General features: G+C 35.4%; 1 protein-coding gene and 1 long non-coding RNA gene across 5 annotated transcripts in view; one reads left to right on the forward strand and one right to left on the reverse strand.

Moving 5' to 3' along the window:
* The window catches only part of LOC132688568 (uncharacterized), a 71,652-nt gene that overhangs the window by 20,014 nt on the left and 29,424 nt on the right, over nucleotides 1-22,214 (forward strand). The gene's annotated exons all lie outside the window — the stretch shown is intronic.
* CLTC (clathrin heavy chain) overlaps nucleotides 1-22,214 on the reverse strand; it is a 65,886-nt gene that overhangs the window by 17,076 nt on the left and 26,596 nt on the right. For both annotated transcript variants that reach the window (XM_060647736.3, XM_060647737.3), the window contains exons 3-16: nucleotides 20,819-21,087; nucleotides 20,097-20,258; nucleotides 16,684-16,797; nucleotides 16,092-16,265; nucleotides 12,971-13,168; nucleotides 12,047-12,247; nucleotides 9,754-9,906; nucleotides 9,015-9,137; nucleotides 8,010-8,147; nucleotides 7,633-7,797; nucleotides 7,246-7,426; nucleotides 5,733-5,896; nucleotides 1,335-1,460; nucleotides 552-694 (exon numbers count right to left, since the gene is read on the reverse strand). In XM_060647736.3, the coding sequence (XP_060503719.1) occupies nucleotides 552-694; nucleotides 1,335-1,460; nucleotides 5,733-5,896; nucleotides 7,246-7,426; nucleotides 7,633-7,797; nucleotides 8,010-8,147; nucleotides 9,015-9,137; nucleotides 9,754-9,906; nucleotides 12,047-12,247; nucleotides 12,971-13,168; nucleotides 16,092-16,265; nucleotides 16,684-16,797; nucleotides 20,097-20,258; nucleotides 20,819-21,087 (2,311 nt within the window). The remainder of the gene's footprint in view (nucleotides 1-551; nucleotides 695-1,334; nucleotides 1,461-5,732; nucleotides 5,897-7,245; nucleotides 7,427-7,632; nucleotides 7,798-8,009; nucleotides 8,148-9,014; nucleotides 9,138-9,753; nucleotides 9,907-12,046; nucleotides 12,248-12,970; nucleotides 13,169-16,091; nucleotides 16,266-16,683; nucleotides 16,798-20,096; nucleotides 20,259-20,818; nucleotides 21,088-22,214) is intronic.

Here is a 22,214-nt window from a genome sequence, read left to right on the forward strand (position 1 = left end):
CAATCTCATTTACTCTATCCACACTTTCTAAACATACTAGTTCATCAAAATGTCCCAGCTAAAAAAAAAGACTTCATGGTACAATAAATTTTTAGAAAAAAATTTTAGAAATTTCCTCTATTGGAAATTCAGAATTCATATTATCACATTAAGGTTCAAATTAAAAATCAGTTTAACCCCAGAGTTATGCAGGGACCCTTTTCTCTCATTATACTTGAGAAAAATTAATCAGAGAAGAATCAGTTACTAAAATAGTGGTACTGTAACTAAGTAAAAAGAGGCTTTTACATAGTTTACATTAAAAACAGTCAAATCACACAGCTGTAATTAAAAACATGCAAATAATGTCTATATGACAAAGCTGTAATGTTTTAGAAAACAGATTTCTTTCAGCACCTACAGCTAACTTATCACTTCTAAATTAGATGTCTCCAGGGAATCATGATCCACATTAAACAGCTTTTAGGCAACTGACAGGTTGTATTTTTATCCATTACCAAGCTAAGAGAGACTGATTTATCCCAGTTATATAGGTCAAAATGGTACCACACCTGTTTCTTTTTTCAACCTCAGCTACAAGCTCATCAGTAGAGAATTGACCTCTCACAACAAGAATCAAATTTTTAATGACATCTTCAGAGCAATCAACATCAAGCAATCCTCCAATAACCACAGGAAGTCGACTCGGATTCACCTATGGTTAAAAAAAAAATGTCGTTATCTTTAATAAGCAAAGAAAGCATAAAGAAGTTTTAAAAAAATTAAACTCATTTCCCCTTTTTAGCTCAGTTTAAAATTCAGTAATAAACCGAGAGTTTAAATTTGCAAGTAGACAGGAAAAGTTAGCAGGAAGTGTGGCTTGGTTAAATAATTACCTCAGCATCGCTCCACATAAATTAAGTAAGTCCAAAGAAGCTACAGTCACAGAATGTGTACAGAAGACTAATTTAAAGGCCTCCATTACAGCAGAACTGCCTTTCGATTTCTGGAGTTAGAAGGTAAAGTTTCTAAGATCAGTATTTAAGATGGTTTTACTGTGCTTTAAAAGTCTATGGCTTCCACACGAACACCTCAGGGGTTAGGTCACCAAGTAAGTTGTGTGTAGGTGTCACCCAACTTTTTCATCTACAGCAGCTTGTTCTGGTTTACAAACTTATATCTGAATGTAAAATTCTAATCTAAATAAGGATTCCCCTTTTTCTGAAGGGGAAAAAAAAAGTTGAAAGCCACTGTAGCAGACCACTCCCATTATGTACAGAGTTTCAAAAAGATATGAAGATTTCCATAGTGTGAGAAGTACAATCTACAATATGGTACTTTTAAGTATTACTTACCTTCTGTACGTATATCTCTATATACTTTTGAAGATTATTTCTATATAAATAGAGCACCAAATCATGAACAAAGTCAAACCGATCACACACAATGATAAGTGGTAACTGATCTGTTAGCTTCGCTTCCTGAAAAAAGAACAACAAAAAAAAGCCGTAATTGTCTCCTTCTGTGAGCTATCGAATCTATGTAAAATAGGGGAATCTGTTCTACGCTGGTGGGAGAGGCTCACATAAAGGTCCTTTCCACATATACCATTTACCAAAAAAAAGTAACAAATTAAGATTTGTGAGCCACCAGTGGCATTCAGGATAGAAAATCATCACACTGGGGACTTTAACAGTAACATTTCAACTGAATTGAGTGTTGATTTAAGAATTACAGTCACATTGTCAAAATGGCAAAAATGGCTCATAGTTGTTTCAAACTAGTGATTTTTTACCCCTCCCAAATTCCAATCTATATGGCTAGCCCCTAACACTATTACGATAAAGCCTACAAGGAGCAGCATAATGGTGACAGCCACGAATATACCACATGCTGCTGTGATAAGAAAAAGGTTAAAAAAAGAAAAAAGCACATAAAGAAAAGACATCTTTAAATTACCAGTTGCTTTTACCATTACAAATACCAAGCTATAATCCTACTTACAGATTTACACAGATGTTACAGACAGGTAGATAAGACCTACACTGGGCATTTACCTGATACATGTCCTGTTACATTCCACAGACATAAGGTACAGCACAAAAAACAACAGTTTCCATCAGGAATTCATTTATACAAAGTAAAACATTCCTCAATAAATGATTCCTCTATGACAGTCTACTAAGCAAGGAGAACTAAGCAGGATAGGACTTTCCCCAATGGACAGCCACTAAGAACATTTGCAATGTTACAAAAAAATGGTTCCTAAGTTTAGCACATATCACTCATCCAATTATAAGTAACTGAAAATTAGCCTATGAAGTGACCAGAGTGTAACACCAAACTAAATCTAGGAGTCAGGAGAAATCCTGGAAAAAAAAATCAAAATGGCTGTAAATCTGAAGTGGAAGTCCAGCTGCAGATTTTTCACATTAAGGAAAGTCTAAAGCATGTGTTGTTATTTATTTAGCACCATGGAAACTCTCTACTAATAGCTGCTAGAATCATTTCTAGACAAAATGCTGGATCTACCTATCCAAAAGATTTCAGTTGGCCAAGTTTTTCCTACTAAATGAACATCAAAAAGTGGATCAACACACTAGTCCTCTTTACTCTCTTTAATAACCACATAAAATATTATAGACTTTATTTTACCACTTAGGAAATACACTTGGAAGTATGTAAGATTACTTAGATGTTCTATTCTCATGCATGAGTGTTTAAAATTTCTGCTGGCAAAGACAATTTAAGATTGAAAAAGTAGATAAAAACTAGTATTTTTTTGATTGCCTAAATTTGCACATGATTTCATACATGACAGTGATGCTATTAATATTTTTAATTATTTACTAAAATAAAAGGCTACCCATTAGCAATTATGGTTAAAGATTTTAAGATCAAAACTGAAATTATATAAACACATTCAGAGGTTTTCTTAAACATTAAGTTATTCACTTAACTAATATTTACTGAGTACCTCCATATCAGACACTGTTCTTATGCACTGCAGCATTCCCTCAAGGAACTTATGTTCTAGGGGGGAAAAAACAATGTCTTATAGTGTTAAATGTTCTAAAGAAAAATAAAGCAGGATATGGGGGAGGGCAGGATGGAATAGGCATAGGTTTTATTCTAAGAAGGGTAAGCTGAGACATCATCCGTTCTCATGACATTTCATCAGAAACCTGAACGAAGGTAAAAGATCCTGGTCATGAAGATTTGAAGGGAAATAAAAAGTAGAAAGGGGCACAAGCAAAGGTCCTGAGGCAGGAGAGGCAGGGAGGTGCAGGAATAACAAGCAGGCAAGTATGGCGTAAGTACAACCAGAAAAGAAAAAGGATAAAAAATAAGATCAAAGGCAGCAGGAAGCACATCAGGGGTCTGAAGAACAGTTCCATGCTTTCTACAGACAGCCACAGTTCCACAGGGTTAATGCGTGAGTCAGATGATGCTAATGATATCATTTCATCCTGGCTCACAAGCTACTTTAAAGAGAAGTCATAATCTACCAATCTCTGTATTCCTGGTGGCTAACATGTAATTGGCACTTCAATGTTCAAGATTACTTTTCTTACCACAATTTACTTATACCACCAATTCTCATATAGCTAATACCTCCAAACTGAAGTTTAATGACAGTGATGATGAGATGCAGCATTGTAGCTACACTATATAGGTCAATAAGTAAAGTGAGTAAAGGGCCTAGTATGTTCATTCTTACCACTGAGGTGAAAGGTTGAAAACAACAGTAGCATCTTAGTACTGAGCTTCCATCTCAGACTGAAGATAAGACACGAGGTTTACATCTAACTTAGGCTGGAATTAAAATTCCTTCACAAAGTCAGGAATAGCTTAAAACCAAAAAGAAAACCTGCCTGATAGAAAGAGAGCATATGTAGGCTGATTCTACCTTATTTTCAGGCCCACCAATACAGTACATTAACAAGAGTTATCACTTGAACACCTATGGCATACAAGGTACTTAACTTGATCAACACAGCTTCTGGTTGGAGAAACCAAGACTAAGGCATACTAGTTAATTTGCCTGAGATAACAGACAGATACTGAATAATAGCTAATAACAGAAATAGAATTTGAACCAGGTCTGACTAGTTTAAAAGCCCAAAATCCATATCCATTTCCCTACTCTACCAGATCTGCACCTAATTCATAGTGTGATGTATGGAAGGGGAGTCCTCTCTCATTACATCTCAGGGGGGCTAAGCAACCTATGACTGCACCATGCTAGAATCCAGAAGATCTTTTTTTTTTTTTTAAGTTTAAGATAATTAAGTGAAAAAGTTAATTTAGTCTCGTTTTGCACATAAACGACTCAAAAATACAAAACACAATTCTAAAGAAATGACAACTGAAGCTTAACAGTCAAGAGCTTCCTAACAATAAAAAAGATAGTGTAAGAGTCTGGTAGTATTTTTAAAAAAAGGAAACAGTGCCGATACTCAAAGGAGGAAGTGAACTATTGTCATGGATACTCTAGTCAAGCATGAAGTATCAAATACTTCTCCTTTGGAGGGCTTTTTGACACCAGAAAGACATGGATTCAAATACATCAGACTGGCCAGGCTACTCAGAATACTCATGATGGCCAAGATATTATAAAGTTATACTCTGGGGGAGTGTTTATCTTTTCATCTAAACTATGGGGCAACTTCTACATTTTAACTACTACATTACACGAAAACCTCTAAGAGTTTAGCTATTTAATCTAGAACCCAGTAGTGATTCTTCAAAGGAGCAGTTAATAAAACCATAGATTATCCAAAATAACAGTGTAGGAATAGGAAAAGCCTATGTTTTTTACTGAATTACAAAATAAACATTTTGGTTTTAGTTTCAAGGTAAAATGCTTCCAAAAGGCACGAAATACTTAAGAATTTTATACATAGTTTCTGGAATCATTCTATATAATTCAAATACGAAATATATAAATACATATATTTTAAAGGGGTAGTCTGAGTGTTCCATAGTCTACCTGATTTTTATCGACAAATGCCAATTCTGAAGTTTTATTTTTTTCACAATGGAACTAGTGGGTATAAATAAAGTTAAGTAAACATTAAACAAATTCAGGTGCCCTTAAGTATGTTTTAAAGAGCTAAAGATCTTTTAACCATTACTCTTCACTCCAACACAGGCAGTTCTTACTTCTCTATAACTACTGCCACGGAGTGAGGGTTTTTTCTGTTTGATCTTACCTTCAGTTTAATGAACTATATATGATTAACACTCAGTTTCTAGAGAAAAGCTAATTTGATAAGAGGCAAACTGATGTTTCTCAGATAACAAAATGCTTTGTATATAATAGAGGCTCCTGAAAAGGACACTGAGGGCAAGCTGATCTTAATCTTCAAAAGGAGCATACACGAAATTCTAAAATGACATGGAGAATCTCCAACCACTTTTCAAAACTGAAATAAAAGAAAGGAAATTCCTTTGACATAGTGCTATTTTTTTTTTCTTCTTTTAAAAAGATGGTCATTCTTTTTTTCTTTTTTAAGAGCTCGTCATTCTTAGGTATTATTTACCAATTCCCCTCCCTATTTCAGAGGAAACCATAGAGTATCACATTTGGAAGAAATAATTCAGCACAAAATACAAGAATATTAAAAATTTCCCCGTTTAGGGAAAAAAAGATATTTTCAATAAAGATATTCATCAATACTATGATGAAACCCATGTAGAACTGTTGATCTTCAATCCAACCAGAAAGTGCATTACTCAAAACCACTTACCTTGAGAAAATTCTTGACTCGCTCAGGATCATAGCAGTTGCTTTCTCTGCAGATTCTTTCTACTTCTTTGATCTGCCCAGTCTTGCAAGCTGCCTGAATATACTTAAAGTGCACATCTGGGTCCTGACTAAAGTTAACAATGGATCCCAGAAAATAAAAGAGACCTTAAAGAGACAAATAACTGAAATTAAGGATACATACACCTCTGAGAATGATAGAACTGAAAAATATTTAAGCAATTAAAAAATACTATGACAATTATACCTCAGTTTAAAAAGTTATGTTGAATAAGCACCCCCCCCAAACTGGTTGCTCAAAACGCTCAATTAAGAATAGCTCAATTAAGAATACTAATTAATCTAGTAATCAGTTCAATAAATGGACTTGCACTTTAATCCCTACAGAACAATTCAATGTCTTCTAGTAGTTGAGAAATAGGGGGACAGCTACTTAGTATGAAAGCTAAAAATCACACCATATTCCCTATGAGAAATTTTAAATGTCCCCTATAGCAGGTTTTTCCTATATGTAGTTAATAGGAAAAACACAAAAGCAGTTTGAAAAGAATTTAATACAGTGCTGCCCAACAGAACATTCTACAATGATGAAAATGTTCTAGATCTGCACTGTCCAACATGGGAGCTGCTAACCACATGCAGCTATTAAGCACCTGAAATGTGGCTACTGTGACTAAAGATCTAAAATTTTAATTGTATTCAATTTTAATTACTTTATGTGGCTACACGTGGCTATTAGATACTGTACTTGAATGAACAAAATCAATTTAGTGCATAGTTAACATACAGAAAGAGAAAACTAGTAGAAACCTCTCATTCCTTCTATCGAGAACAGTTATGACAAAAAGAAGGAAAAAAAGGTAATAAACCCAAGAGTAACCCAACAGTGATCTAGTACTTGGTACAGCAGTGATTCTCAAATGAGGTGATTTCCTTCCCAGAAGACAGACATTTGGCAATGTGTGAAGACACTTTTAGTGGCCACAACTGGTGCAGCTGATGCTACTAGCATCTACCGGGCAGAAGCCACGGATGCTACTGAATATCCTGCATGCACATGACAACCCACCCCCGAAATAAATTATCCAGCCTAAATTAACTATAGTGCGAAGATGGAGAAAACCCAGTATATAGTGACAAGTCACAAAATGTCCTTGGCTAGAAACATTTGCCACTGTAAGATTCAGACAACATAAGCATGAAATCTTATTATACTTCATCATTTGTATTTTTATTTTATACAATTCTGACAAAGCTACTACATATATTTGGGTCTTAAAATTCTGCCTTTAATTCATCTCTAAAATATCCAAGCAGACAGTCTCGTTCACTGCACATCCCCAGAACTCGGCACAAAAGAGTTGACATTTATTAAATAAAACTCAAAACTATCCCATAAAACTGATCTTGTAGAAAGAATTTCCAACAGCCCATGATTGTAACAAAACCCCCTCTTGGCTATCTTAATTTAAAACAATTCAGAAACTCTTAATTACCTTCAAAACTCTTGAAAGATTCAAAAAGTTCAATCAGAGATTGAGTTGACAGTTGTTCGTGATACTTGGAAGCCACTTGAACACAGATCTGCAGATTCTGACGAATATTGGCAGACAGCATGGCCCTGAGGCATTCTAGGGAGTCTTCTACTGATAAGGACCCAAAGTAATTCACTAACCACTAGAGGACAAAATAAACAGGCAGGTAGGTAGGTAGGTAGGTAGGTAGGTAGGTAGGTAAATAAATAAATAAATAAATAAATAAATAAATAAATAAAATAACATTGAACCTAATGGTGGAATGAAATTACTATTATTCAGTGCTACAAACAAATTTTCAATAAACCTATTAATCATAATAGCTTCTGTTAGGTAAGACTGTAATACCTCAGGGTTAAGAAGATGGGTGTGAACAACTGCACGTTTTATGTCATATAAATCAGTGAAGTGTTCTAATGCACGCTGCAGTAGACCAGCCTTTTCACACAGCTGAGCAATATGAGCCCGGTCATAATGTGTAAACATCTGATTCCCTAGAATAGCATCTGCAACCTATAAAAACACAAATAGGACAAATTTATTTTATACCCCATTTATATTAATAATTCTATACCTAGATTACACATGAAGATTCAGTAGTCAATTAACAAAGCAGAGAGTACAAAGGCATCTCAGTAGCTTCAAATAGCTTAATCTATGCAGCTCTAATTAACTACTAAAACAATGTTGGAAACATGCCTAAAAAAAAACAGGAAAAAACATACCTGAGGTGCATGCATAAGGTTCATCTCAAGCAACCGTGTCTGTAAAGGACCTTCAGATGGGCGATTATTCTTCAGGGCATCAAGCAAGAATGCAGTACACTGCTGAATTAGATTGTATTCCATAAAGACATCCACAATCTGGAAAAAAAAGGATTTAGAGAAAATTAATATGTTTAAAGCCTGCTCTATGATATTGCTGACAATACATAAATGAAATCTCTTACTTTACATATAAAAAATTGCCAGACCAAATCCCAGATTTAAATATTATTTATACAATATCACTTCACAATTTAAGAATAAATTTTTGTCATCTGCAGTTATTTTTAGTTCTGGTAAAAACAAAGTATTTCAAGATACTATATAATAGCACAATATAATCAAAACAATAGCTTCAAAATTGTAATGAAATATTTAAAATACAAAATATGAAGGAATCTGTGACTCCCACCTCCTCTATGCATCGCTTCCCTCATCCAACAGTAGCAACCATCCTTTGTGTTTTATTATTCCCATGTATTTTTCATATTTTTAATACATACATCTCTAAACAAGATGGTGTTTGTTTTGCACATTTTTTAAATTTTTATTTGAGAGAGAGCAAGAGCACATGTGTGTGAGCAGGGAAGAGGGACGAGAGAGGGAGAGAAAAAGAATCCCAAACAAGCTCTGTGCCTAGCCTGGAGCTCAATCCCAGGATTCTGGGATAAAGACCTGAGCTGAAATCAAGAGTTGAATGCTCAACCTACTGAGCCACCCAGGTGCCCCTGTTTTGCATGTTTTAAAACTGTATATAGGTGGTATCTTCCTGTCCAGTCTTCTGCAACTTTTGTTTTTGTATTTTTTAATAAGACACTTGAGGTTTATGCATGTAGATGAACACACTCTAGTTTCTACAAATTGGAAGGTTAATAACCCATTTTTCTCCAAAGCTGTTTAAACCCAGATCCCTCCATTCCCTATTTAAAATCTTACCTTCTACAGAATGCATTTTAATGCCTTTACCTGTGTGATATCAGCAAGTGGTTCTTCATCCTGAACTAACATTTGAGCAAACTGCTGTCCCTGATCTGGACTGATACGCATGACATTTCTCAGCAAAAATATCCAGTCTGGAGTATATCCAACCTACAAATAGAAAAAAAATTTGCAACTTTGCTGCAAAGTTTCATGTTTATATCATTTAAAGGCTTTTTCTACAACAGAATTTTGCTAATATAGAACTACTGGTGAAAGTACAAACTCAGTTTTAACTTAACATGCTAACTGACTCTGGTTTGTTTATATTAGGCAAAGAGACACCTTGGTGGCAAACGTACCTGAATGAATAGCTACAAATTTTTATAACTGACTTAGTTTCAATGAATGACCATTTCGAAGTTTGTTCTAACAGGTAACAGGCCCCTGACATGTTAAATTCTGAGAAGCCAAGCAAGAGTGCCTCCATTTTTTTTAAAATCATTTTTTTTTTTTTTAAAGTAATCTCTCCACCCAACATGGGGCTTGAACTCACAACCCCTCAATCAGCCCTGCATGTCTGCTTACTACGCCAGCCAGGTGCCCCAGTGTCTCCATCTCTGAATAAGCATAATTCTGTATGTGAGAACTAAAACAGAATGTTTATACTTCTTCAAGTAATTCTAAATTTAAAGAAATTCACTATTAAAGTCACTGACAGTTCCTATAGGCTAATTTCTCAATGTTTTGACAAAGTTATATTGAGAATCTGTTTCATTGAACTCACTTTTTTAGCATATAAAACAATCTTCTGGACTTGACCTGTTTCTGCAAAGCACTGAATTACTTTATTTGGGACGTTAGCCCTCAGGTACACACTAAGTGCCAAGGTAGGGTCCACAGATTTCACAAGATCACCCAGTTCTTCAGAACATTCCAGCTGTCCAAAGGAAAAAGAGATTGTTTAGTAATCCATGAGCTATTTTATAAATAAATAGTTGATATCACTTCCACTATAAATTAAAACTAGTATGACAGGCACTTACTCAATTATCCCAGAATATAGTATAAATATGCAAGCATTGTGGTTAGTAAAGACTCTTGATCTTGTATTCACAAGACTGTCTCAGGAGAATTCTCCACACATCCTACTTAAGGATAAAAAGCCCACCAGGACTTCATGCATAAAGATGTTACAACTACTTTGCTAGGAAGGTAAGTATTTAAAAGCAGAATCCTGTATTTCTATTAAGAATACTGTATTCAGATATCAGACCCACATGGTCCCAATTTTCCAAAAATAATGCAACTTTTAATGTAATGTAACCAAATGCAAATTTAGTATTTAAAAGCCAGATGAGGCTTATCATAAGGACCCTTCTTAAAATTATGATGTAATCTGTATGTCTAAAGGATCTAAGCTCCATTATCATTTTGACTTTCGGACTGAAGGTTGTAAAGCAGGATATACGAATTTTACAGGGTCAAAGAGATAAAAACTATAGACTTTTGGGGTGGTATACAAGCAGATATCCTCCTCTGTGCTATTCAAAGCTGAGTCAGTCAGCTGCCCAATCTGGAAAACGGTTTCCCTAAGAGCTTTGCCTTATATACCAGAGTTGATTTTCTACTTTTAATAGTAATGTTAGAGAACAGCGTTATCACTGACAAGTAAGTTCTACCAGAGCCTATACCTCTTAACTGTATGTGCTAACTAATGTAGAGTTGATCAGTGTCCCTTTTACCATAAATGGATCCCACAGGACCATTCACAAAAAAGGTAATGATACACAAAAAAAGCTTTCACAAGGCTGTATAGGTCAACTCAGTTACTTTGGTTGTTCCCATCCTCCTCCCTTATCTGAAACAACTAGGACGCATCTCAAATACTCGCTAGTGTGGCTAGTAACTATTCTTCAGCACAGACTCCTGTCCAAGCATCCCAACTCTGAAGTACTATTCTCTAGTATCCTATAAGACTGCCAAAAGCTGGGTCAAGAAACAAGGGCTAAGAATCACTAATGTAAAAATATTATCAAATACACTAAAACTGAAAGGTATAATAACATTAAAAGTTATTCATTACTCAAGAGTACTTTAAACAGTACCACCTTAGTTCTCGACAGTGGCATAAGAGAGAACAATTCAATAATGCTACTTTGTGGAAAAGGCTTTTTATGGTGGTTACAAAAGGAATAATGCCACCAATGCAACATTTAAATTTGTTAGTTGCCTTATAAGTAAGCAATAGTTCCCATAATGTGCTTTAGGAAACAGCACTATCAGATGCTCTGTGTAAAAAGAAATTAGTAAGTACTGAGTAAATATAAAAAGCATAGGGAAATCCTATAGTAAAGAAAGCTGGTCAACAAGAGATTTTAAAGGTCCACATTTTTAAAAATTTCAAGAAACTAGTTAAATATTTTTCCATATAATGCAAATTAACTTTATGTGAAATCACTTTAGGAATCTCTATCACTGCTAATTAGACAGGCCTGATGTCTTCATATCAATGATCCAACATTTTATGTTTCCCTTGTACATCCAAACATGGTTATAAGAAGCAAATATGACAACTTTGATGATACTTGGGAAGTTTAAAAAACATATATATATTATATATATATATATATATATATATATTATATATATATATATATGGCATTTATATGGCTAAAACTACTGTGCTTATCAAGCGTGGAATGTGAAAGAATATATTCTTATATTCAAATGAGTGTTACACATGTTGACAAATATGAATGTATACTGAAATAGGCCTTTCTCACTACACTTTTCCTAAAGCAAAAGGATAGCAATTTGTTTCCAGGTTAGTAGTTTTAAGCACCAAACAAGAATCCTGGATTCCATTTAAAAAACTGAACAAAAATACCCTATCTCAACATGCCACAAAAAACGTTATTTTCAAAAGGTAGTTAAGTTTATGCATCTCATGTAATGTCTGTCCTTGTTCTACTCCTGCAAGCAGTAAATAGTGGACATTTTGGTGCAGCCTAAATGTTTTTAACTGGCTACCGTGGTATTTAATGCAATCAAAGCAAAAATATGTTAAGTTAATGTACCTTATCTTCTTTTAACCATTTCTCCAAAAGCTGTTTCCGCCCTTGCTGAAGTACAGGCCTACATAGTTCTAAGGATTCATATTTGTTTAGTTGGCCCTGGTCCAAGAGAATTCCAAAGTACTGAAGTAGAGGAGAAGTTTGACCTGGCTGGGCTGGGACACTCTGGAACCGACGGATAGTGTCTGGAGTACGAAGGATTCCCTTTAAGAAAGAGAAATGTTAAAGACTCCTCTTAATAGGTGATCCAACATCACACTAATAACTCCACGGATCTCTTAGACCAATCTTAAAAGCATGATTTCATCTACCAATAATAAATTTAAAATCTTCAATACACTGAATGGTAAAGATTCAGTAAATGTCTGTCACGCCTCTGGTTCAAGGTTATGAGATTATTCAGAATCAGAAATCTATCAACCCAATTACAATGCCATTGTATGAGAGAACAGCATAATCATAAACTAGTTATAGCTAGCTATTGTTCTAGGTTTACATTAAGTGCAAATTTCATAATGCTGATTGATCAAGGTGTAAGGTTAATTCAGTCCAACATAATACAAAGCTGGTAAGAATAAACTCAACTAAACTTCAGACAAATCTTACTAACATGCTCTACTTAACTTTTCAAATCTTAGAAATAAAATCAGTAACTATCATTGATGAGGACAATCAGTATTGTAACTAAGTAACTGAACATTATTACATCTATGTAAATCATAGTTTGCTAGATCTACATATCAGACATCTGAGTTTTAAAAAGCTAACCAAATCTAGAGGCACTGACATGTAACTCATATATGACTAAAGGAAATGCAAGCTAAAAAGGATCAGTTTTCTCTGTGGAGAACTGGTTCCACTCCTAACAGTATTAGAAACAGAACTTATTAACATTAATCCAATCATGGCAACTTCATAGCTATTTACCTTTGGTGCATTAGCAGCTACCTTTGCTGCCTCTGAGTAATTTCCCTGGGCAAAAAGAGCATTAAATTTCCGGGCAAAGAGTTCTTCAGCACCAGCTAAGTTATTACGTACAGCCATTCTCAGAGCCAAATCAGGATTTTGTAGGACATTGGTGATATAAGGAATTATGTTTTCTTCTTCCACGCATACTGACAGAACCTGAAATTTAAAGATTAATGAATAGCTGCAATGTATTCATTTGGCTATCAAAGATACCAAATCTGTTTAGAGCTGTTTACTACTGAGTCATAAGGTAATGAAATTGTGACAGTTGTTTTCTTATTGCCATAAATATTTTTTTTAATTTTAAAGGAAAAAAAAAAAAAAAAGCCAGGACAGAGAAGGCTGAAGAGTTGCTAAACAGTTGCGGATTCCTACAATATGGCCATTCTGTAAGACAAATAACTCCCTATTTCATACTATCTTCATATTGTCCAAACAAATGGCTTTGCTACCATCCATTCATTCTTAACATGGTTAATACCAAAGGCTCCCATTTAGTTGAGCTCTGAAAGACAGCTCTCCATTTTGTTTATCAATTCTTGAGAGACACAGTCTCGACAACCTACAGGACTCTGAAAAAGCTATGAAATCTAAATGAAATCTAGGGCTCAGCTGGAAGAAGTTTAAGGTATATTCTTCTTAACTTCAGGATTTTTTTTTTTAAACAAGGATTTTCAGTAATTTTCTTTAATTACATTTATATTCCTAGAGGCCAAATTATATAACAATGAGGGGAGAGATCACTGAATCCTTAAGCACCTAATGTAATGCAAGGTATACACCAGTTGCTTAATAAATGTAGCATCAGTAAAGAGCACTTTCCATTGCTTCTATTTGGGGAACAGTTACTCATCCTAGTCCTCTTAAAATGTCACTGCCACAGAATCCTGCCCTATTTGCCTAGAATCTAAACTACTATCAATTGACATGTAAAAGGGAACCTTTCCTTCACTATGTTCATATCCATTCCTCTCCCCAACATCAAAGATGGTTATATACCTCAGCTTATAAACTACTTACATTATCCCAACAGCACTTCTAATACTACAATTTCTCATCTATTTCTTAGTCACTATTCCACATAAGGACAGGGATGTATCTTTCCTTAGCTGCATTATTAGTACCAGACAGTGTTTTGCCCAAAATAAATGCTTAATATTTGTTAAATAAATGAAAATGTGAAATTTCTGTCCTAGGACTAAGAATAAAAATACAATCTGAGAACTCAGTAACCAAACAGACAGTAACAGTGTACCTTGCCTGTTCTGTTTCCTTTTGAGAAAAATGAAGAAATTTTAACTTCCAAAATGCTTTCACTTCTATAGGTCAGATCCCCCCGCCCCACCCCCAAAGCTATGGCTATCTTGTATCTGCCCCATGTCATTCTACTACAAATTAAGACATTAAAGGAAGGAATTACTTTCTTAACAGTTTGCATTCTGGACCTGACTCTTTTCATGCTTAGCTCCTAGGAAAAGTAAAGATGAACAAATCTCGTTCCAACTACACTGCCTGAAGCTTCCTACTAATTGCTACACCTTTATCTTCCCCAGACACCAAATCCATTAGTTTCATCTTCATCCTATTTTTAGACTATTCTAGCAGATTTCTAGCAACCAGTACTTAAGATCTACAAGGGACAGAGAAGGTTCCTCTCTACCTTCTAAAGTACCCACTCAGTTCTACCAAGTTCAGAATTTAAGCTAGATATTGGCAAAAATCTTCTCTTGATAGCTTTTCATTTTCAAACAAATAGAAACCATGACTTCATTCTTAGGGAATATGTCCAACTGTAGTTGGCTTTGATCAAAGAGTGGAGGAAATGTCCTAAGCTTACTATAAACACTCATCTCCCTACTCAGAGCAACTGGCACACAAAATCTGTTGGGGAAGGTGATCAATAAATTCTTAAAATCAGAGTTATGAACAGCAAATATACAAGGTGAAACTCTTCCAGATACTTTAGTTTAAGCATTATCTTAAAACCATCAGCACAGTGGCAGAAATAAAAAGATCTTTGGCTTAACAACTTCATGATTATTAAATTATCACTAACCTAGTTCACCAAAAGGCCAATGCATTCTTGATTTTTCCAAGAGAGATCCATACAACTGAATAAAATGAAAGCTACTGAATTTTTAAAGTTGTTTTAGTGCCCAGACAGTGACTGGTGTAGAAATACAATTAAACAAAGAAAAGTCCCTTTCCTAATGAAGAATAGCAACTGAAGCAGTTTAACAAGTAATTGGTAATTAACTCACTGTGATATGTGCTATGAGGAGAGCTACCTAAATTCTAGGGGCATAAAGCAGGAGCACCTAACCAGGTGTGGGAAGGAGATAGGGAATGATAGGTAGAGAAAGACTCCCTTTCTCTATAATATTTGCCTCTTTACATACATACATTACCCTATCCACTTCTATCTGGGAAAAATACTAACCGGAAGGAAAACTAGCAAAAGGCAAGACCAATAACAGTATTGCTTTTGAAATTTTAACCATTTTTTAGAAAATAAGATACTTCCTGGTGGAACATTAAAATACTAAGAAAAGAGAAAAACGATCACTTGTCAGGTGCTGTGAAGAGGTCTGTTCAATGTGACAATTTCAGAACTAATATTTTCCCTATGTAATTGGATAACTTTCCAGGTACCCCACAATAGCTACCATAACATATCACCTTCCAACATTAAATATTTAATAATAATTAGAGTTAGGAAAAGAGATGTAGAGAGAATTCTTTTCCCAATAGTTGATTATCTGTTTTAGCAATCACAGGAACAAAAAAAAAAAACCCTATTGAAAAGAAAGTATGGTGTCTGTAAAATGTGACCCAAATAATTTCTTTGTATGGAGAGTCATTTCTTTTGACAATAAAGACAGATAAACACAATCCTAAGTGGCTATATGTCAGTTTCTTTCTCTAAGACAGGATCAAAGAGAGACTTTTTATCACGTGCTTCTGTATTTTTATGTATATATTATTTTCTGACATCCAAATCACATTTGCTTTTTAGGAAAAAGAAAAGCTAACAGCAGTGTTACTTTATTGCTTAATTTAAGTTTCAAGGTTTCCTTACTTGTCCCTTTCTGTTTACTCCAATTATTCCAGCTGTGGCTTCATGAGGTGCAGTAACAAAGATTGTTTCTCCACTGATTCTATTCATGTAGATACAGGTACCAGTCTCAAGATCATAGAGGTGGATATAACCATACTTAGTAATCAAGAACACTACATCATGCTTTTCACTGATCTGTATAAAGAAAATCAACACTTCAGTAAAATCATGAATCTACAAAGAAAAAACTTAATTCCATTTCAGATATGGTAAATTCTAGAACTTTGACAAGAGGCGTATATGAAAAATTTTTAAAGTTAACGTATGTATGGTTTCTCCTTTTTATAGCACGTTAATATCCCAAGCTCTTACTGTAAAAAAGAGTATGAATAAAATGTATAAAAGAGAAAACACAATTTTGAACTTACGATAACCCAGTTTACGTATTATGTGAATGTTAAGAATATTTCTTCACAAAGTTTTACTAATAAACTTTACTATTAAATAAAGGATACTCCTCTAAGCACTATTAATATTGACTGTAAGTAGCAGTTTGGGGTTAGTTTTGTAATGAGGAGAGATTTTAAAAGTCCATTTGTTTTACTTAAAATACCTGCATTGCAACAGGAAAGTCATTTTGTGCTTCTGGAGGAAAGAAAACATCCACTGCCTTCTTTGGAAAGGGCTGATTCCCTGTAGGTGGTGTGCCAACTTCAATGATATGTAACTGTTCACAAGAAAATAAAATTGATATAAATCTAGATCATTTACCAGTTGATCACAGCAGCTTTATTTGTAGCCCCAGACTGGAAACAACCCAAATGTCCCAAAATAGGTGAATATTAAACTATGGTACAACCATAGCATGGAATACTCCTCAGTAAAAAAAAAAAAAAAAAAAAAAAAAAAGTCTCATGGACATTATGCCAAGTGAAAAAAAAAGAAGTGCTAATCTCAAAAGGTCACAAGCTATACAGTTCTACTTATATAGCATTCTTGAAGTGACATATTATACAAACAGAGAGTAAATTAGTACTTGTCAGGAGTTACAGATGTGGGGAGAGAAGGGAGCAAGTGGGTGTGACTAAAAAGGGGTTGCAGGAGGGAAGATAGTATGTATCATGAATCTACTCCTATTAAATGACACAGAATAACACAATTGTACTAACATCTGTTTCTAGTTTTTCTACTGTACTATATAACTCTGTAAGATGTAACCAAAAACTAGGTAAAGAACATAGGCATCTCTCTGTGCTGTCCTTGTATTATTTCAAGATAAAAACTTTAAAAAGTTAAATGAATAGAGGGATCATACCTCAATCTACCTTGTATTAAGGACACAGACTGGTAATATATTACCAACAAAGGCACCTTCTCATGGTTTTCAATGATAATTTAGCATTTCCAAATAGAACTCTAACTCAAATTGTTAAATCCTTCTCTGCCTATACATCTACTCTAACACAGATGGAAAGTATACACCTAAACTGTCTCTCTAATCACATACACCTCATGGATGAGAATATTTTGGTTTAAAATATCTGATGCTGTACATCAGCCAGGCAAAAGAAAGTAAATAATCTCAGTAAAAAAGTATTATATATTTAGCTTAGTCATGTCAAGAATGGACTCAAACAAGAAAACAATATGGTTTCCAAGATATATACCATATGAAACTTGTAGGGTCTCATCCTTAATTAGGATAACTACCTATACTGAAAAGAACTGGGTCTTCCTTCAAAAGCCATGGCAGACTATAGTACAGAATATAGCTGCCTTCCAAAAGCCATGGCAGACTATAGGCTCAGGCACAGGTTTTCAGATACTAGAAAAATGACAGTTTTTGGACTTTTCAAAAAAATGTCTCAGCCTTATGTCTTAAGGATAAGATCTGATTTCTAAAACTTATGTGTCTTTTTGTTAAAGTGTACCAATTGAGACATAAATACCAATGTTTTCTATCCTTGTCATATTGAAAGGATGGTTGGATCATTCCTCACTTCAGGGATTCTTACCCTGAAATTTTAGGCAGAATTTTAACTCTCTGCGCATATGTTCCCTCTCTGCTAAGAGACTACAGATTTCAAGCAATCTCAATCTTATGAGTTTCTACAGCCAGCAGTACTAACTGTGGCATCCAGAAGTACAGTCATAGCAGTAGCTGAGTCCCCAAAGTTCTATGGCAGGGCTTTAGGCTGGGACCATGACTACTGCCCATTCTCCTTTACTCCTCATTTTTTCCAAGCTTGGGTTTAAACCTTCCTAACTAAATGTAAATAATCCATTATCTTCTCACTAAACTTTTTATACTCTAACCAACCAGGCCTTCTTTCTGTTGTCTGTAACTAAGAATCCCAATATATAAAGTACTTCAATTTGTCTAGGTGATTCCAACGTACAGCCAGGGTTGAGAAGCTGACTTAGGACGATAATACTCAAATTGTAGTCCATACCCATCTAGACACCTATGGCATTTAAACTGCAGATTATGAGCTCCACTTACTGAATGAGATTATGTTTTTAATTTCTTAAAAATTTATTTTTTTTTTAATTTTTTTTAATGTTTATTTATTTTTGAGACAGAGAGAGACAGAGCATGAACGGGGGAGGGTCAGAGAGAGGGAGACACAGAACCGGAAACAGGCTCCAGGCTCCGAGCTGTCAGCACAGAGCCCGACGCGGGGCTTGAACTCACAGACCGCGAGATCGTGACCTGAGCCGAAGTCGGCCGCTCAACCGACTGAGCCACCCAGGTGCCCCTTAAAAATTTATTTTGAGAGCTTAAGTGGGAGAGTGTAAGCAGGGCAGGGGCAGAGAGAGAGAGGGAGAAAGAGAGAATCCTAAGCAGGCTCCACACTATCATTACAGAGCCTGACATAGGGCTGGATCTCACAAACTGAACCATGAGATCATGACCTAAGTCAACAGTCAGACGCTTAACCAACTAAGCCACACAGGTACCCCTGGACCAGACTCTCCAGATGTAAGGCAAACAAATGTACATTGCAGCAACCCTAATCACTCTTACACGCAGTAAAGTTTAAAAACAAAGGCCTTTGGTAAAGGCAATAAAAATAGTGTTAAAGAGCCAATATAAATTTTTTTTTTAATGTTTTTATTTATTTTTGAGACAGAGAGACAGAGCATGAGCAGGGGAGGGGCAGAGAGAGAGGGAGACACAGAATCTGAAACAGGCTCCAGGCCCTGAGCTGTCAGCACAGAGCCTGATGCGGGGCTCAAACTCACGGACCGTGAGATCATGACCTGAGCTAAAGTTGGATGCTTAACTGACTGAGCCACCCAGGCGCCCCTTAAAGAGCTGATATAAAAAAGTTGTTAAACAACATTACTCATTTTAGACAAGTATCACAAGAAAACACTAATTCATTTTAGATATGTATCACTAGAAGCAGAATTTAAACAAACTAAGTCACCATAAATCTGAATATTACAAACAAATTAACGGGGTGCTTGGGTGGCACAGCAGATTAAGCATCCGACTCCTGATTTCAGCTCAGGTCATAATCTCACAGTATGTGAGTTCGAGCCCTGAATGGGTTCTGTGCTGACGGCGTGGAGCCTGCTTGAGATTCTCCTTCTTTCTCTGCCCTTCCCCTGCTCACACTCTCTTGGTCTCTCTCAAAGTAAGTAAACTTAAAAAACAACAACAACAACATCAGAACAACTTTGGGGCAGCTGGTTGTCTCAGTAGGTTAAGCCTCCGAGTTCAGCTCAGGTCTAGATCTCATGGTTTGTGAATGTGAACCCTGCATCAGGCTCTCTGCTGTCAGTGCAGACCCCCTCTTGGGATCATTCGTCCCCCTTTCTCTCTGCCCCTCCCCCACTCGTTCCCCCCCCCCCCAAATAAAACATTTTTAAAAATTTTTTAAAAATTCATGCACAGTCCATTAAAGAAAAAAAATTAAAAATTAACAATGAAGGGTAAGACTATTTTGAAATTAGAGGACTAATTAGTAGAGAGACAAAGATCAGTGCTCACTAACAACTTCCAAAGCCAAAACTTACCTTCCCTCCAGCTTGACCCCGTACTGCAAAACAAAATAACGTTGATTCTTCTGCATTTCCTTCCATCTTAAACTGCGCAAAACTAGCCGCGTGTCCTTCAATGGGCTGAGATACTTTCCTATCTACAGAATATAACTGCATAGCTCCCACCACACGATTTTGCTACAAAAGATCAAAGAGAATAAAGTTTGGAGACCCAATGAATCAATAACGCCCAGATTCATCAAGAGGTAAAATAATTAGAGTGTTTTATATCACTTTTGGCAGGATTTATAATTCTTGATAATGTAGTCTCTCAATGTAGATTTGATACCTCTTCATTTAAAATTTGGCTCCAACATTACCTTATTAAAACAATATGAATACTTAAAATGTGCTTCATATACAACCATCTCTTTACACTATCTTAAAAGAATATATATTAGAAAACTCATTCTGCAATAAATAGCCATAATAAGTTCCAAATCATTCACACAGGAACTCAATATCCACTCAAACTGCAAGTAAAACCTAAACCTAAAATCACCTGGTAAGAGTACTCTGAAAACGTATTGTCAGCATAAAGCCATTAAGCTAGCAACCTTTATTTCTTAAAAAATGAAGTCTTTCCAAATAAGTCTCATTCACCAGGACCAAGCATAGACAACCTAATTTCAAAATAAACTGCATTCTGAGCACATTCATTCTCTATACCTTTTATCAAACATCTAGAAAAATGTTACCTGTGCAGATATGCCAGTCAGAAGTAACCACTTTTGCTTTGCATCTGTACGATAATTGATAATCTGGCACCCTGCAAGGCTAGAATGGCGATCAAACATTTTCACTGGCTGAGACTCTCCTTCCATACTCCAATGATAAACTGCATTATCCGTAACAAGAGCAACCGTATTCAAAGAGATCCATTTCCAGAAAGTGACATCATCAGTCATGGTATGGGCCTTCATTTTACTTTTCATTTCAATGTTAAATATCTGAAGAGTTTTCCCAGCTAAAAACAAAATTAAGAATTGTGAGTCATTAAGAAAACAAAGTGCAGGATAAATTATTATATAGCTAGACTAGCGATTTGTAACTTTCAAACAAAATGGTTCTGTTAGGAGACTAATAACCAACTACACAAGTGACACTGCTAGAGCAGCAACCTTTGTAGAGATAGCTAAGACTAAATCCACAATCTATATCTACAGCTGAAGCAAAAACTTTATTATCTCTAACAGACATTTTAAATAGATAGATGACTGCTATACATTTCTAAATCCCAACTGAAAATGAGTCTAAAGAATAGCTCACTTAATAATCATGGAAAACAAGATTGTAGCCTTCAGGCTTTAATTAAGAAGGTTTACTTTATGCATAAATTAAGTTAGTTGCAGGTACACAGAACAAAGCAAATCTGATACAAACACATGGGGGAAAATGTCTACTTTTTAAGAGGCAGTCATCCCCCATCCAATAAAATCTTGTGGAAACTGCTTTTTGAAGGAGGATCAACCTCAACTCAGTCTTACACTACTAGTACATAAAAGAAGTGCATGCTAAAACTGGTTTAAGATACACAGGGAAAGGTGGAGGTGCCGGAGAAAAAGAAGGAAGAAACAAAGGAGGGCAGTTTCAGATGCTGTTAATATACTGGAGATAAGAACAAAATTCAAGCTTTATCCATTTAATACAATGGTAAAAGGATGACATTTGCCTTGAGTGTTAAGAGTTCATTGAGTCAGATGCAAGGGCTTATAATTCTAATTTGAAACCTATCAGTCTGAAAAAGTGATTAGGTCTAAATTAATAGAGGTCAAAGCCCACAGCTATCACTAGGCTCTCTAACCCAGATTAGCCCTTAGAGACTAAGGAAAACTCCATTCCTGAGCCACAGAGAATCTGGCTCTTGAAGAACAAAAATTATAAGGTAGTAGCAAGGGAGGGGTGATGGGATGGGACACAAAACATATAGCTTTGTACCATGACCCTTCTTACCACATATGTAAAAACTTCTTTCATAAAACAAAGAATGCTATTCCCATCCCACACAATATGTAAACCACAACCAGACTTGAACAATTGTTAGTTATAGTCCTGTTTATAAAAAGAAGCCAAGGATTTCCCTTCAGAGGGAAG

Source organism: Panthera onca, chromosome E1, assembly GCF_046562875.1.
Source record: "Panthera onca isolate mPanOnc1 chromosome E1, mPanOnc1 haplotype 2, whole genome shotgun sequence".
Taxonomy (NCBI): domain Eukaryota; kingdom Metazoa; phylum Chordata; class Mammalia; order Carnivora; family Felidae; genus Panthera; species Panthera onca.